General features: G+C 42.8%; 1 protein-coding gene across 1 annotated transcript in view; it reads left to right on the top strand.

Moving 5' to 3' along the window:
• Nucleotides 1-18,479, top strand: part of LOC124573504 (odorant receptor 43a-like) — a 42,628-nt gene extending 24,149 nt beyond the window's left edge. The window contains exons 3-4 of the mRNA XM_047131138.1: nt 15,433-15,546; nt 18,288-18,479. Of these exons, the coding sequence (XP_046987094.1) occupies nt 15,433-15,546; nt 18,288-18,479 (306 nt within the window). The remainder of the gene's footprint in view (nt 1-15,432; nt 15,547-18,287) is intronic.
• The last annotated feature ends 279 nt before the right edge of the window (nt 18,480-18,758 follow it).

Genomic DNA, 18,758 nt, shown 5'->3' with positions numbered 1-18,758 from the left:
TTTTTGTTTGTCTTTTTTCCGTCTCATTCTATCGTTAGTTTGTGTGCTTCAAGCAACATAGTATTAGGGAGTCTCTCAGAGACAACTGGGTTGTGTATCCTATCAGGACAGCTTAGACATGCGAAGGTAACTCTCACATTGGGCTCTCTCTCTTGCTGCAAATGGCTTTGCACAGATGCTCAACACGTTTGTGTGAAGCTTTCGACAGATTTTCATGACATGTGTGTGTGTGAGTGTGTGTGGGTGGGTGGGTGGGTGGGTAGGTGTGTGGATGTGTGAGTGAGTGCATGTGAGTGTTTGTGTGTGGGCGTGTGCATGTGTTAGTGATGACAACGGTCGAGAGCCTACGTACTTTTTCTTTTTCTGAAGACAGCACAAAAGTTTATGTATTTTTAAATGTTATGAGATGATTTTTAATGATAAGCCAGAGATGTGGACAGCTATTTGATTTACTGTAGAAATACTTTGCTCACACTCAAACACACGCACAAAAACCCACGCACCCACACCCACCCACACATACACACACACACACACACACACACACACACACACACACACACACACACACGCAAACAAACAAATAAGAGATGAAATTTAACGACGAGGAAGAGAGATGGGATAAATATGAAATTTAAATGATGAGCTATTACAATATCGTTGAACATTTTTTAATGTTCTGGGTAATTTGTTACAGTTCTGGAGTAACACATTACAGTTTCGTGCAATATGATTCAGTTTTGTGGCAATTTCTTGCTGTTGTTACGGTTAGAGCTGTTACAGTTTTATTCTAATATGGGTTACTTGTTACAAATTTTTGCTACTGATTTGTGGAGAATTTGCTACTTTTTAAGGACAAGTTGTTACGGTTTTGGAGCAGTCTGTTACAGATTTAGGCTAATTTGTTACAATTTTTGTGCAGGATGTTATAGTTGTTACAGTTTTTCTCTGTCATGGATTAATTGTAGCAGTTTGTACTGTTTTTAGAACCTTGAAGCTATTTCTTATAGTTACCACAATTTTGCTGTAATGTGGGTTTGTTGTTATAGTTGTTAGGGGTCGTTGTTTCAGCACTGAGAACAGTTTTATACAGTTCGAGGGACAAGTTGATATAGTTTTGATGGCAATTTGTTACAATTTTTCTGACAATCATTCTCCATTGACCATCGTTCTCCAGTGACCATTATTATCCATTGACCAACCTTCTCCATCAAATATGTTTCTCCACTGATCATCTTTTTGCTAAATGATTACATAGTTTTTATTGCAAATTTGGCGCCGTTTTCATGCGTCATTTTAATACTATGCTCTAATTGTGTGGAGGGACAGGGGAGGGACTTTCTTAATATTTTGGTGTAATTGGCTACACAGGGAGGAAAGGCGGAGGTGTCAAGTACAAACCAAAGCTGGGCCAGATACAGAGTTATGTTTGTGTACGTTATTCTTATTGACTTCCAAAAGAATAATGTCAGTTGACCTCCATTTTACAGTTCACGTTAACAATTTATTGCGATTATGTGGAAAGAAGAGAGAAAGCTGGAAATTTCTCTTTAACACAAATGGGCTAGCTTGGCAATTTTGGGTTTTAGAAATTTCACATCGATCTTCAAATTTCCCACCACTACTTTCTTTGATTAACTTTTAAATTGCTGCCCTTTTAGTTTCCCATCACTCACCAACATTGATATTTTTAATTTTTTGCTCACTTTTATACTTCTCATTTTCCACCATCATAGATTTTTACCAAGTTCTCATGACTGCAGAGCCATAGCTGTGATGCCTACTAGCGGCAGAAACTTGAACATTGCACCAGGTAGAGATAGTACATCACTATACTACTACCACCAATAACCAGAAGTTACTGCAAATGATCTAGGAAGTATTCCAAGGGTATGATATAGATTTATAACGCAGCTTGGTCACAGACAGTTCACCGGCTCACAGAGAAAGTTATCATGAGAAAAGCGACTCATTTGTGTGTACATGTTAAAAATTCATGATACGTCTTTAATTTACAACGCTAATGACACACGATGGAAACAGATGTTTGAACTTGCTTAGTGTTGTACACACAATGACCTACTGATTGCGATACCACTCACGTGACAAGGATATGTCAACCAGTCTGTCAAGTTGTTACTTTAAGAGTACAAGAGTTTACAGTGGGGAAGCATGTGCCAAATCACTACTGGCTGCCTCTGTGGCCCATTTTTTCTTTCAACGTATTACACACATCAAAAAAAGTTTTCCATCACCTCGTTTCCGAGAGTTCCGGAAACTGTACAGAAAATTGGAATATAGATAAACATAAACATCATTTTCGCCCTTTTTATTCCTCATGAAAACCGCATATAGCATGTTGTACCACCATACAGCGAGACCTCCAGAGGTGGTGGTTCAGACTGCTGTATACACCGGTACCTCTAATACCCAGTAAAGCGTCCTCTAGCATTGATGCAAGCCCGTATTCGTCGTGGAATACTATCCACAAGTTCATCAATGCACTGTTTGTCCTGCTTGTCCCACTCCTCAGAGTGGTTGGTGGGTCACGTCGTCCATAAACAGACCTTTTCAATCTGTCCCAGGCATGTTCGATAGGGTTCATGTCTGGAGAACATGCTAGCCACTCTAGTCGAGCGATGTCGTTATCCTGAAGGAAGTCATTCACAAGATGTGCGCGATGGCGCCGCGAATTGTCGTCCATGAAGTCGAATGCCTCGCCAGTATGCTGCCGATATGGTTGCACTGTCGGTCGGAGGATGGCATTCACGTATCGTACAGCCGTTACGGCGCTTTCCGTCACCACCAGCGGCGTACGTCGGCCCCACATAATGCCACCCCAAAGCAGCAGGGAACCCCTACCTGGCTGCACTCGCTGGACAGCTGGTAGAAGGCATAGGCAACACTCATTAGTGAAGAGAACGTGATGACACTCCTGAGCGGTCCATTCGGCATGTTGTTGGGCCCATCTATACCGCTCTGTATGGTGTCGTGGTTGCAAAGACGGACCTCGCCATGGACGTCGAGAATGAAACTGCGCATCATGCAGCCTATTGCGCACAGTTTGAGAGGTAACACGACGCCCTGTGGCTGCACGGAAAGCATTATTCAACATGGTGGCTTTGCTGTCAGCGTTCCTCCGAGCCATAATCCGTAGGTAGCGGACATCCACTGAAGTAGTAGCCCTTGGGCGGCCTAAGCGAGGCATGTCGTCGGCAGTTCTTGTCTCTCTGTATTTCCTAAATGTCCGAACAACATCGCTTTGTTTCACTCCGAGACACCTGGACACTTCCCTTGTTGAGAGCCCTCCCTGGCAGAAAATAACAATGCGGACGCGATCGAACCGCGGTACTGAACTTCTAGGCATGGTTGAACTGCAGACACCACGAGCCGTGTACCTCCTTCCTGGTGGAATGACTGAAACTGATCGGCTGTCGGACCTTCCCCCCCCCCCCTCCCCCCCGCACATGCATGGTTGTTCACATCTTTGGCGGGTTTAGTGACATCTCTGAACAGTCAGAGGGACTGTATGACAGTATTTGTGATAGAATATCCACAGTCAACATTTATCTTCAGGAGGTCTGGTCAATGGGGTGATGCAAGACTTTTTTTTGATGCGCGTACAACCTCCCTTAAAGAGATGTGGCCATATTCATTGAAATTATGCTTAATCTGGTACCTGTTCTTCATTGCGCCATTTTTGTTGTATGTTCCATGCACTCATGTTATTGATTGTCTTGGAGTGCTAGTGTATAGCGAAAATGAACCTAAGTTTCATACCACTCTGGCTGAGTAAATTTCTGGAATATGATCATTAAATTGCCGTTATTGTCTCCTTGTATCACTAGAGTTTTGCGAACTGATAATACACTTAATGAGTAAGGTTTGATAAGGATATCGTTAAGCTGATCAATATTTTAATCGCATCTCAACATTTCATTTGTATGGTCGTTAATGCTCGGTGCACTGAGTTACGGGAGCAGGTGAATGTTTCATAAAGCAAGCAAATGGGACCAAAGGATTCTGTGTTGTGACAGGACATAGTACTGTATTTGATTCTGTAAACATTAAGTACTTCGTCAGGTAGTAGCTTTGAATACCGAGAGGCATTGCCGCTGCTTCCAGTACGTCCATGAACAGAGTTTAAGTAGATGTTAAAGGCATTGCCCCGAAGATGAATCAAATGCACTGGCACTTTTTTTTCTGCTTTAGTGAATACTAACTTGATTCTCCTTTGTTATAATATCCACGTACACATTTATAACCCTTTTTTTTCTCAGCCAGTGATCAAGTGTTATGACTTCACATCGAGGAGAGATTTGGCTGCTGACTTCTGTATGTTCCAGTACCTTAAAAGATCGTAGCAGAGACAATCTCAGATGTGTGCACTGTATCCAGTACGGGATTTAGAAGTAACAGTTGAAGATGCTGCGAATTGCAGCATAGGTCCGCCATCTCGTTGCTCCACAGAATGTCGTCTCATCGAGTGTGAAGCAGTCCGAAGGATTCTTCATTTTGCTTTTGTGAGTCATAGCCTTCTGCCTGGTTTGATGCAGCCTACAATGAATATTTCTCCTGCGCTAACCTCTTATCTCAAGTAGCACTTGCACCCTGCGTCCTGAATTATTTGTTGGATGTACTCAAATCTCTGCCGTCCCCTGCAGTTTCTATCCTCTACAGTTCCGTCTAATACCAGCGAGGTTATCCGCTGATGTTGTAACACGTGCCCTGTCACCATGTCCCTTCTTCGTTTCAGTGTTTTCCGTATTTTACTATCATAGGCGGTACTGCGGAGACCATTCTTAATCTGATCAGTCCCTCTAATTTTCAAACATTATTTTGTAGTACCACATCTCAAACGCGTCGAACCTCTATTGTTTCGGTTTTACCAGTGTCCATAATTGATTACCATTCAATACTGGACTTCAAACGTTTATTTTCAAAAATTTCTTTGTGAGTGTAAGGTCTATGTTTGATAATAGTAGTGCTCTATTGGTCGGGGGTATGCTGTTTGGCTGTGCTTGTCTGTTATTTTGTATCCTCCTTGCTTCGGCCGTCATCGGTAATTTTGCTTCCAAGGTATCAGAATTCCTTGACTTCGTCTGTTAGTTATCACCAATTTTGATGTGAAGTTCCTCACTATTCTCATTTCTGCTACATCTCACTACATTTCCCTTCATACTCTCAATCAATATTCCGTACCCATTAGACTGTTCATTTCATTTACTAGACCCTGAAATAATTTTTCACATTCATTGAGGGTAGCAATACTATCAGCGAATCTCATCACTGATATCCTTTAATCTTGAAGATTAATTTCCCTCTGGAACCTTTCTTTTATTTCCGTCATTGTTTCTTCAGTTAAAAGCAGAGGGGAAAGACGGCATCCGTTTCCTACATCCCACTCAATCGTAGCACTTCCTACTTGCTCTTGGAATCTTTCTCTACAGCTCATTCCTGTTTTCCCGGAATTTCGAACGTCCTGCATCATTTTACATTGTAGAACGCTTTTTCTACGTCGATGAATTCCATCAGCGTTTCTTGGCTTCCCTTCAGCCTTGCTTATTAAATTCTAAGGGCCCGAAATATTGCTACGGGAATTTTTATATTATCGTAAGCAATTGATGTATCCCACGCTTCGAAAATGATACTCCCGAGAGGTTGTATTATCGTTTCGCAATTCAGTGGTGTGGCAGACGTGGCTGACACGAATGACTGGCATGTGGCTGAAGTCTAAGAATCCGTTATTTCTGTGGGGCTGAAGAACGGAAGAAATGCACTGATATAGGCCGAAAACTAATGAACGGAAAGCGATAGATACCTCTATGCTTCCAAACGTCTGATGGAAGTTTTTAAGAACTGTGGCTATTGACGTAACAAATATTTTATGCATATCTGCCCACGCAAAGTCTAAAGATCCTTCGTGTGTACCATCTAAAGTCCATTGTAGGTAGTAAACTTTTTATTAAGTTGCACTAACTTGGAAGTACGGTACCATGTTTCAAACACCCTGCTGAATGGACCGCACTGTATTTTCTAACTATCTCCTTGCAGATGGACTGATGTAGATCATCATCCAGACATACGAATCTCTTTCACTCAGACTGTACAGAACGTTTTGTAAGCTTAGATATAAGAGGGACTTGACCCGATAGGTTAGCTCTTCCTGGGCTCGGGTAGGCACGCCGGCCCTGGATCGAATCAGCCTGGCGGATTAACGACGAGGGCCTGCGTGCCAGCCAGCCTGGATGTGGTTTTTAGGCGGTTTTCCTCATCCCACTTGGTGAATACCGGGCTGGTCCTCACGTCTCGCCTCAGTTACACGACTCGCAGACATTTGCAACACATTCGCACTCTTCCAAGATTTACAGTAGACGCAGACAGCTGGGGTACACTGATTCCATCCCGAGGGGTATGGGGTGATGGCAGGAAGGGCATCGGGCCACCCCTTCACATTAACAACGCCAAATCCGATTGTAACAATGCCGACCCTGTGAACACTGCAGGGCTCAGGCACAACCGAAAGAAGAAGTAGATATAAGATGGACTTGATGGGCTAACAGGTTGGCGACATTAAGGGCATCTGGCCATTCGTTGAGGTACTCATGAAAATCTTGTGCCGATACAGGATAGAGTGACATGGAAGAGGAAAAGAATGTAGATGGTGTTGCTTCTATCTACTGAGTGCGGTTGCGCTAAAATGTTATTGAATGCCGCCTTCACAGAATTCCACTGTTAATGGCCAGCAGCGAAGAAGGGAACTTCCGAGAATCTCGAGGTAGAGTCAGTATCTCCTGGTCACTTCAACTGTACTTGGCGACGACCTGCGGAGATTACAGCGATCGTACGCCAGTAATCATTCTGTCGAGAGCGTAGGATGGCAGGTAGTGAATGCGGAGCATATCGTGGCATAGCGGTACTTCACAGACAGTGCTCGTCCACGCGTGGCACGAGGCTCTGTTGTAGGATGGCTCTGGTTCCACAGTGTCATACACTTATTACATAAATGTGTATGATATTTTCAGGGTTTACAGTCTTTTTAATTCTCACATTCTTGTATTTCATTCTTATATCATTCTTGTATTAATCTTCATATTTTGTTCTTTGCTTACTCAGCAGGAAGATTTGGTGCATTCCCTTAATCATACCGACTGTAGAAACTTCGAAAGATAAAAATTCTGAATACCACCAGCATTGCGCGAAGACATAATTGTCACAAAGACACTATTTCATATGAATCTTACTCGGGAAAAAAGTCGTTAAAAATTCTAACGATTTCACGTGTTGGCAATAGTTTTGCGGCAAACCGCACACAACGTTCACTTTTTTGAAAATTGCACTTGTAGTGGATTGTGCATGAATATACACTACAGGAATTCTACTAAAAACGATTTCAAGTAATTTTGTGGTTCATTTACTTTTAGCTTTTTCACCAGGCACACAGTTAGTAGACGGATAAGGACAATGTTATGTCAATATACACTGGAATACGTGCGTGTAGTAATTTCCTATGGACACGGTAAGATAAACAAAACAAAAATGAAAATAATAATCGGCTTCGAGCACGGGGCGTAAAACTGTGAAGCTGCGCCGCTATCCAGTGGGCCACCGCTTCGGTTGAAGCCCTCATCCACTAAACGCACATAAAGTACCTCGAAGAGTTTGACAGTCGTTTTCTCAGAAACGGTCGCGTGTCTGTGCCTAAGCTGACGCACGTGTTAGCTTATTTCTCCGCTCTTCTACTGAGCTAAGTTTCTGGGTGATCGGGTTATGCTACGTGTCGCGTTCTCCTCCTTAGTTTTGCCTCTAGACCTTTGAATGGCTTGATGGTTGCGGAAGGGTACCTGCTTGTTGAATACTATGCGATCTCTTGCATATGAAGAGAGCTAACGTTCAGTACAGGAAGTGGATGTTTTCAAGTGGTCAGCCTGTCATAGTATCATCCAGTGATGGTACCGTCCTGTAAACAGCTGTGCCATCAAAAAGCAATGTCGGTAACTTGTGACTTTCGCTGACAAACTGTTTTATGAGCATTAAGATCACTGAAGGTCCTGTCACTATTTGCAAGGGCAACTTCTTTGTTACTTTCCTTTCCGTTGACTATAGCTCGTACTCCGTTCCTTATTTCACGTACTACGCAAGCACTGTCTCCTCTGCCGTTGCAGAGGAACTAGTACCCTGTAAGCAGTCTGTGCTGAGGCCACCACATGACTTCGTATCACGTTGTGTGTTTGTATGTATGTATGTATGGAACTGGGGCCTAGAAACTACGGAGATGCCCTCTGTGGTAAGCAACCCCACAACAGGACAACAGGCAACAGCAGTCCACTCACCCCACCGCCACCCCACACCGAACCATCGTTATTGTGCGTTCGGCCCCCAGTCTCATTCCAGACGAGTGTAACCCCAATGTTTGCGTGGTAGTATAATTATGGTGTACGCCTACGAGCAGACAGTGTTTGAGCAGCAACCGCCGACATAGTGTAACTGAGGCGGAATAAGGGGAACCAGCCCGCATTCGCCGAGGCAGATGGAAACCGCCTTAAAAACCATCCACAGGCTGGCCGGCACACCGGACCTCGACACTAATGCGCCGGGCAGATTCGTGGCGGGGACCGGCACGCCTTCCTTCTCGGGAAGCAGTGAGTTCAACCGCTCTATTAGCCGGGCGGGCTTCCCATCACTGCGACGAAGATAGCGCATCGGATTTAACCGAACGAAACCAGACGAGTTAAGAGCGACCTTAAAGAAAAGATAAAGCACATTACATTGGAGGAACACATTATCAATATGTCTTCTCTTTAAATAAGAGGTGATGTTATCTTATGGATGGTGGTTTAGGTGTTCTGTTTTACCTTGACGAGCTACAATGATCACTTCGTGTAACAATATTGACACTTTCATAGAAATACAGTAGTTCAGTACAGTCCAGAATTTGCATCTCAATTACGCACAATCGTCGAGAGCGTTCAGGCAATTATCCCACCGACGCCCCAGGTTGAATATATCCGTTTGATAAAACACCGAGTCCTACTGCGTGAATAAGCACGTAAGTGCCTAGAGCAAAGCGTTACCCGATACGTGAGTCGTCGATCCGTCATGACCTTTTCTAAAGGGACCGAAGACGCGATAATCGCATAGAGAGAGGACTATAGGGCGGGTGCTCGAGAGTCTCCCACTTGAGTGATGGACAAGGTTGGCATTCCAGATCGACCGGGGTTGTGCGTTGAATCCTTTGCGTACATATTGGTGCTTATGTAACCGCACCTCATTCTCACTACATTGCATATACGCTGCAGCAAAGCCCTCAAACGGGAACTTTTTGGTCACCCTTAAACTTTAAACACATAGTATTTTTTGTCGAGTTTTATTGTTTTCTTGATTTTTCATGTGGTACTAGCTGATCTTTGGTGTATGTTGCAATGCATCATTCAGCGGTTTTGTAATTTATTGGAAGTAAGATATACATAGACGAAGCAGACACTTTCATATTTAAAAAATAAACAAAAGAATGGTTTCTTCATGATTGCGTTACATGTGAATAAGTTTATTCAATTGCTTTGGGATATTCATTATCTTTAATCTTTCCGTCTTGTGTAAAAACAAAACTTTGGCTGTCCCACTCTAGAGCATACAACGTATATTTCAACATCTGAAAAGCATGGATTTTCCAGATTGAACCCGCATATTTGAAGCCATTAACCTTGTACTTCGCTGGTGTTCTCTGAGAATTCTACGCGAATGGGCATGGCATGAAATCGAATTTCCTTGGGAATCATAGGACTGCATGGAATGAGTATATCTTCTTTGTTTGACTTGTTATTCAGAGCTGTCGCCTCAATAACGTATTTTCAGTTTTTTTGACGGTAAGGCTCGTTCCGTTTCACAATCGAGATGGATTAAAGTTGCGCAAAAGAATTATTGGTGCCCCGATTTTCAGTGGCAATGTGTACAGCAGGACAACGGGCAGATCCAACTAATCCAGAAACTCACATGGACAGTTTGAAACACAATCTGAATTCACAAATTCAGGACTGTTGTCAATAAATTTTTGGGCGACTGACTCACCCGCAGTTTGTTCATGAATAGTGTAGTTAATTACTTTGACCTCGGTGTTTTTTGCTTCCAAAATAGTACGATGGCAAAGCCATTGACGATGTTTGTAATTTGTGGCATTTTCTGGGAAAGTTTATTAATTAACTGTTCGATCGAAGAAATAATGGCACAAAAGTTTAATGTAAATTAAATATATTTTCTGATGGCATAAACTGAAACTTCTCCATTACCAATAGCAATTCTGAAAGTATGGCTGGCGTGTTCTGCTGCAAAAGGATGGGCATATTGTTCTTTATATAAGTTTATGTACATGTCGCTAAAGATGTGATGGTCTGAGGCAAGCAGCGAGTTCATCAACGGGTTCTGATTTCGGTGCAACTGGTAGTCTCTCTCTCTCTGAAGTCGCCTGTTAACAAAATGAAAACTCCGTTTAACGGTTGTGCATTTCTTTGTAAATCTCGAAGAGTTCGATCAACCGCCTCAAGCGATTTCTTATGTGTCACAGTGTATTCGTCCTAGACTATCAGTTTGAAATTTGCAGTACTTTCGACACGCAGGAATCTTTTTAAGTTTTACGTGTTTGAGCTTCCGCAAAATGTGTATTTGAGGCAACTGAGCCTCGACTTCGTTGTTCGGACACCATCCAATAACGTATCTGCAATAGCTGATGACAAGAGCCAAAGCACTTCCATTCTGAGAGCGAATTTAGCTAACAGCATAGTGATGAAAAGCGTTTTTCCTGTGCCGCCAGGTGCATCACGGAAAAATACGAGTAGACCGCCAGTACCATTGGCCACCTCGGTTGTAATCGTTTCGTTGGCTAACTTTTTATCTACAAGTAAGAGTTGTTCTTTTGTTACGACAGATCCACAAATGATCACCACTGATTTGTTGCTCTGTCAGTAAATCGCTATCATAGCGGTCATACTGAGAATGTTGTGCTGGAACCACGTCAAGTTGAATGAATGCTAAGTTGTTGATAGTTCAGCATATGTCTACGATTACTATGATAGATTCATTCTTGTCCGAAGATGGAAAGATGCTACCGCTCGTAACGGTGCGAATACCGTGTCAAATTTCGTCGCTCAAGTCCTCTCTGAAATTTTCCCACAGATAGCTGATACATTTCTATGAAGTTCTTCACCTGTAAGAGGAAAGAAGTGATTAGAAAAAGAAAAATCAGATGTGCGAAATTATGAAGAGAGAGTATTTTTGCTTTTATATGACGAAATGCGGCGAGTAATAATGAATGCACTTGCCTGTATTTGGGTTCGTTTGCATATGATTGAAGTGATATCCAGCCTCACTATCCCAAAAAATATGGGATACAGAAAAGCATTATACGTGTAAGATCGATGTGTTTCTGCGACAGCTGAAATTGTATTATTAAGTAGAATTATGGCACGCGTATCACCTTCCTCTCCATTTATAGGAATCGCTGCTTCATTGATAGTACTTGTTTTGTAGCGTCTGGTATGCTGCGTAATTGGATGTTGGCGGCTGTGATATGGGTTTTCTTTTTGTCGGCGCTTATATGGATTGTATAACTATCTGCTGGCATATGTTCAGTTGCTTTATCAGGGCTTTGTGTCGGTGCGAAAAGTAAAGAACCTATGTGACGTTCGGTGCCTGGAACTGCATCGCATCACTGATCAATTTGCACGTCATCTTCGCACATAAGTAGATTTGTAAAAATTTGTATTCAGCGCCGAGGACTGAAGAAGCGATCCTACGAGATGATATTTGACCTTTAGTTTGAAATGTTGTCATGCATTCGTCTTTGAAAAATTTATCGGCTCCAAACGATGTCTTTTCACACGCTGAACTGTATTTACGTATGTGTTGTAGAACGTGCTTGGAATCACGGAGTCGCCTGAAAGTAATGACAACAGAGTTTCGGGCGTTGTACGCAGCTTTGCCATTTGTACAGCACATTCCTGATGTTTCAGTGAAGAAGTTTAATGCAGCAGAATACGCACCCATTTTAACCATGTGGCAGACTATTGTAATAACTGACACCTCTTTATGAAATAGAGCAAGGGAGAACAATGAGAGAGGGATAGTTGGGAATTCATGTCTCCCAGCCGCTTATAGCACTGCGGTACCGCAGTGGCTTTAGTTGAAAATGTGTATTGGATCAGGACTCGAACTCAGATACTCCGCTTCTCTCGATCGGTAGTCTTAACTATATCTGCGGCCCGCATGTGCTTGACGTCCGATCCAATTTCTCAGGTTAGGTGACAATCTGAGCAGCCCCCTTAGACTGTTTGCAAATGACACTGTAATTTACCATCTAGTAAAATCATCAGACGATCAATTCCGATTAAAAAATGATCTAGAGAGAATTTCTGTTTGGCGCGAAAAGTGGCAATTACCACTAAACAAAGAGAAGTGCGAGGTCATCTACATGGGTACTAAAAGAAATCCGATAAAATTTGGATATGCGATAAATCGTACAAATCTAAGGGCCGTCAATTCTACTAAATACCTAGGAATTACAATTACGAGCAACTTAAATTGAAAAGACCACATAGGTAATATTGAGGAGAAGGCGAAACAAAGACTGCGCTTTGTTGGCAGAACACTTAGAAGATGCGACAAACCCACTAAAGAGACAGCCTACATTACACTTGTCCGTCCTCTGCTGGAATATTGTTGCGCGAAATGGAATCCTTACCAGGTAGGATTGACGGAGGACATAGAAAAAGTGCAAAGGAGGGCAGCTCGTTTCGTGTTATCGAGCAAAGGGGTGAGAGTGTCACTGATATGATACACGGGGTGGCAGTCACTGAAACAAAGGCGGTTTTCTTTGCGGCGAGATCTATTTATGAAATTTCAATCACCAACTTTCTCTTCCGAATGTGTAAATATTTTGTTAACACCAACTTACGTAATGAGAAATGATCTTCATAATAAAACAAGAGAAATCACAGCTCGGACGGAAAGATTTAGGTGTTCCTCTTTCCCATGCGCTATTCGAGAGTGGAATGGTAGAGAAGTAGTATGAAAATGGTTCGATGAACCCTCTGCCAGGCACTTACGTGTGAATTGCAGAGTAACCACGTAGATGTAGATGTAGATGTTATTGAGCGCTCCAATGCAGCGTCTCTTATCCATTACACCTCCTATTAAGAAATTCTCAATTCGCGCTAATTATGTCATAGAGCTGTCGCGCTTGTTTATATTAGTGTAATTATATGTTATCTGTTCTGTCGGGCATATTCAACTGATGAGCAGTAGGAGGCATGATTATTTTCACAGAGAAAGCTACAACTACTGTACAAAGTTTCAGATCACTCGGATGAACAAATTATTTTGCTCGCTTTTATTACACAGCCATTTGTAACAATCGCTACTTCATGGACGATAAGTGCGCTGTAGCGTCTGGCATGCTATGCAAATAATGTTTCGTCGGCTCCTAAATGTATTGCATAATTATCTCTAACGGAAAACCGGTGTATTGTCACTGGAGAAACTATATAGCTACAAGCGTTCTCCGGACAATGCCGATTATTTTGCAAAAACTCTGGGCGTTACTTTTTGAGATCATACATTCCGAATAGACAGTTAAACATTCAGTTTTTCACGGACGAGTCACATTAATGTGACCACCACCTATGTTCGGCGTCAAGATACAATAACAACTTACAGACGGCAAGAGGCAGCACCAGAAGTGGAAGATGTATAAAGCGTGTCGGGGATGCAGAAAACAGTGTAGTTATTTTCATAAGGCGGAAACGGAGCGATTTATCTGACGTCCAAAACAGCATGATCGTTGGCTTACGGGTAAAGGATGGAAGCATTTATGAAACGCCTAGGTTTGTAAACCGTTCGCGTACCGCCTAGGTTGAAGTATTTCGTGAATGCCAAAATGGCGCTATCCAAAACCGGCACCGAAGCAACTGTGGTGCACCGCGGGCCCTGGTTGACAGGAGTGAGCGACAGCTGTGGCGATGTGCGCGGGCGAACAGACGTGGAACTGTTGAACAAATGGACAGCCCAGATGAAACAAGGTACTCCAACAATGTCTCCTCAACGACCGCTCAACGAACTTTGCTGCATAAGGGCCTCCACAGCAGGTGTTTCAGATGTATCACGTTTTGTGCTGCATCGGCATGAAACGTATGAAAGCAAACACGATGCAACAAAATTCGGAATGGTCCAAGCCGGATATGGGAGTATTATGGTGTGAGGAATTTTTTCGTAGAATTTTCTGGGTGATGTTCTAATTCTATTAGACACAATGGGTCAACACATGTACGAATCTACCTGCAGTTAGTTTTGCCTCGGCCTGACGGCACCTACTGGCAGGACAAAGCAACGTGGTCACACAGCCCGCAGTGCGCAGATAAAGGAGACGAGGACTTTAACGTCCTCTTCTGGCCACAGAACTCTCCGGATATAAGTCCAATCGAGACTGCGGACCACCTCGATGGGACCGTTTACTTCATGGATCCGCAACCAAGGAACTTAAGCCAGCTGGGAACGGCACTGGAGTTGACATGGTTCCACGTCTCTGTCGGTACCTTCCAGAACGTGATGGACCCTCTTCCTGCAGATATCGCAGGGGTCAGCGCTGAAAAGGTGGTTATGCAGGCTTTTGACAGGTGGTCACACTAATGTGACTGGACAGTCTGTACAGGTAAGAATGTACATAATGCTTAAATGATGGAACACTACATCCACCAAACAATGGATACTTTTTATATATGTTTTTTCAACAGCTGCTCAGTTAATATTTACAATTCGTCTTCAGTCACCCAGTACCCACAAAGATGGGTCCTAGTCATTTCACCTGAAACATACTTTGATATGTTAACAATATCAATAACAGTATGATCTTGCAAACTGTCAAAAAGAGATCAACTTACGAAATTGCGGCATTACAGGAATCTGTCATCACCGAACAGTACAGTCTCATTTGAATAGTAGGAAAAGTGTGCGTCTTCATCTCGGTGGTTATTAACGCTAAGAAAACACAGTTGTTAATTCGTGCTGATTTACTTGCGACTGAAATCAGATATTCGTTAACCTAGGTGATTTTCAACATATTCGAGGTGTGTGCGTTGAATGTTGGATACATTATGTTCCGAATGCCATTGGATGCTAAAGCAATTCATATCTTCCTTAACTGCTGTTAGGCTACTGCGAGTTACCAGTGTACAGTCTCGCCTTATAGTTCATTATATTCTCCACTGACCTCCATTGACCATCAGTCTACTTTATGATTTTTCATAATGATTCAATCTGCTCTGGCCTGTGTACAGCAAAAATTAATGGAACTGTGTACACTTTCCAGCAGTGTTTACTTTACGATGTACGAATCTGTTTTACATTTAAAGTATAAATACAAGTTAATAATTTTAAACTGTATAGCTGTTGCAGAGAGGTGGAAATGTTGCAAAAGCGCTGCAGCCACTTATCACAATTCCGCCATGCTTATATGAGACTGTCATGTACTGCTTTTTCGGAAACATCGTAACTGACAAGGTAAGTATTAGAATTCCTTAAAATTGACGTCAGAATAGCATATTACAAGTGTCGTTGAATCTGTATTTAGCGCTATCACATTAGTGTTAAAAGTACTGTTTTAGTGTGACCTTAGGACAAAATGGGTGTATTTCATAGATTATGATAACTACGTTCAAATGAATGAAGTAAGAAACAAAACCACTGTTGTGGAAAGGAAATTACGTGTTTTGTTCGTTTATTCTTGAAGGTAACACTGTTTACGCTGAGAAAGATCCTGTCAGAAGGCGTTTAAAGTCTTTTATGAACGTTTTGTTGTGTAACCATGTCTGACAAAAAGTGAGTAAACACTGGAGTACATTACTCACATAGTATAACAGTTCAAGTACCATTTGTAGTGTAATTTTACAAAATACTTTGAAAAATGTTTCATGGGTCACAAAACGGCCACCAAATCCTCTTTAAGCTTGCCTGTCAGACGGCTTCCAGGGGCAACAAAACTTTGATTTTCTGTAATTCATATAACCGTGGAACTAATTCAAAAATTTAAAATGCCGTCATCATCTACTTATTGAAGGATATAATATTACATTAAGTGTTTAACACTGTAAGTCAAGCATTACAGTTACAAACTGTATGTTCCTTGAGGCAACGTAACTGACGAAGCGCTAATTAGCCAGATTATATTCATCAAGTATTTGAGAATGAGAGCGGTTAGCGAATTCCAAAAAGTTTTACACATAAGTTCAAACCTTTTAGAAACTTTTTCTCCCAGGCATGCCCCACAAATTAATAAAAGGACGAATATTTGTGACCTACTGCATTTTCATTGTTCATGCACTAAAATTTCAACACCTTGTACGACGTTTTGCTTTTCTACTCCTTCACTGCAAACTCTATTCGCAACACGTTTAGCAGATAGTACCTACATATACCACTGACTGTACAGTACCTGCAAAATTACTTTACGTGACACATAGTTCACGATATTCGGCGTCAAAACACTTCTGTTAAAACAGAGCTCTTATGCACAATGGTATGAAGAATTTAAGAACATAAGTAACTTTCGCAAGATGTGTTACGGCCGAGTAAAATAGCTTGATGAAACTTGCACCACACAGAAGAAGACGTATTGTAAAGTAGTACAGAGGTAACAGATAGAAATACGCAATTAAACGAACAGAAATGACACATTTACTCAAAGACAACAATTAAGATGAAATCATAGCTAATTTTGATGGTCCTCTGGACTTTACAAAAGGCGAGACATAGTTTCCTGATGGTATGTCTGCCCAGCACGGAAGGCACAGCATGCTCCAACGCAGGCCACAGTGTAGATTAATAAGTTCTTGCGGTAGGGCGCTTCATTCGTCCATCCAGGAGGTTTACAACTTATAGATGTTCGCTGGTACGCGTGGACGTGCGAGAATTCGTCTCCCCAACGCGTCCCAAACGTGCCCCATTGTATTTAAGTCTGAGGAACGGGCAAGCCAGTGCATTCGCCGAATGTCCTCTCGCTCCAAGAGCTCCTCCACTTCCGCTGTGCTCTCTCATAGCCATCTATAAGAGTGCAACTGCGATAAGAGGCAGTTGGAGAAGGAGTACAGTGTCAGAATAACGCTAATAGGTGAGCGTGCTGTGGGCAAAGACGTGGAGGTCAGTACACTCACGTAACACAATGCCTCCCCACACCGCAACCCTGGCCCATCAAAATGGTCATATTAGACAGAGTTCCTAGTTACGTTACGTGTTCCGACCTCTCGCCATGCGAGGGTACGTCCAGGTGCACTACTCAGACAGAATCTGCTTTCATCCGAGATGAGCATGCGACCCCAGTCCTCGTTGGTCCAGTACCTATGCGCTTGGAATCATCGCATACCGTGCCGCCGACGAACGGGTGTCTATGTAACACAACGTATTCGTTGTCAGGTAAAGAGACAACACTGCATGCAGTCATCGTGCCACTGTGCGTCGTGACACTGCGTGCCTTGCGGGTCTGATGATCGTGGTTGCAATTGCCACCGTTGTTTGATACCGGTTCTCTCTTACCGATTGCACAATGCGGTGGTCGTCTCCTGCTGTAGAAGATCGTGGCCCACTCCTCCTCTCCACTGGGCAGCAATGCCTTTGGATCGCAACGGTCCCCATGCACATGGAATAATGCTGTGATCTATACCAATCGCCTGGGCTATAATAGTCACAATTCGTCCTTCTTCCGGTTTACCAATGATTCTTCAAAAATAGTTCAAATGGCTCTGAGCACTATGGGACTTAACATCTGTGGTCATCAGTCCCCTTTAACTTAGAACTACTTAAACCTAACTAACCTAAGGACATCACACACATCCATGCCCGAGGCAGGATTCGAACCTGCGACCGTAGCGGTCACGCGGTTCCGGACAGGAGCGCTGAGAACCGCACGGCCACACCGGCCGGCAATGATTCTTCCCCGTGTGAAGTTATTTAGATATAGCCGGACCATACTGTAACGACGAACGCCACCACAGTCGGCCATAACCATTCGCTGATTGACGCAAGTAATTTAACAGTTCGTAAAGGACAGAAAGTAACAATAAGCTGACAACTATAAAGAGCAGGAATGGTTGAGTATTCAAATGACGCTGGAATTTGAGACAAAATGCAAGCGGGAATAATTCTATTGATTACTCTGTTGAAGAAACTGTAACGTCATACTTTTCCCTTGAAATTATAGATAAATATTTATCTGAGGATAATGTTAAAGCTGCGTATCTACGTTTCAGAGCGAGGATCTGGTGAACTCAGCCTACAGCTGTGGATGGGCAGACTGCGAAACTCGCTTCAGACGGGGTCTTGTGTTCTTCGTGACGCAAGCCATGCGCCCTCTGGAGATCAAAGTGGGCAAGATGTGCAAGCTGTCCAAACAAATGCTGCTGCAGGTCTGTGCAACGTGCTGGACTCTCGTCTCTGTATAAGAGACTTAGATGTCTGTAGAATATTACAACATAGGCATACTAAATCGAACCTGGAAAACTATAATTTCACTGCAGTCTAGGACAGTCGTCTGCAAAACACACACACAACCACAGACACACATATACTGTATATACAGTAACTACTTCGGTCTGAAGGCAGCATCTTGATCTTTCTCGCCGCCTGGTCGTAACATGATGCTAGACTACAAAATATGTATGATCACATTACTCCAACTTTCGTATCAGTCAAATTACATTGCTGCGGTACAACAAGCCTTC

This window comes from Schistocerca americana, chromosome 1 (assembly GCF_021461395.2).
Source record: "Schistocerca americana isolate TAMUIC-IGC-003095 chromosome 1, iqSchAmer2.1, whole genome shotgun sequence".
NCBI classification, from domain to species: domain Eukaryota; kingdom Metazoa; phylum Arthropoda; class Insecta; order Orthoptera; family Acrididae; genus Schistocerca; species Schistocerca americana.
This window is presented reverse-complemented; position numbering and strand designations above follow the sequence as displayed.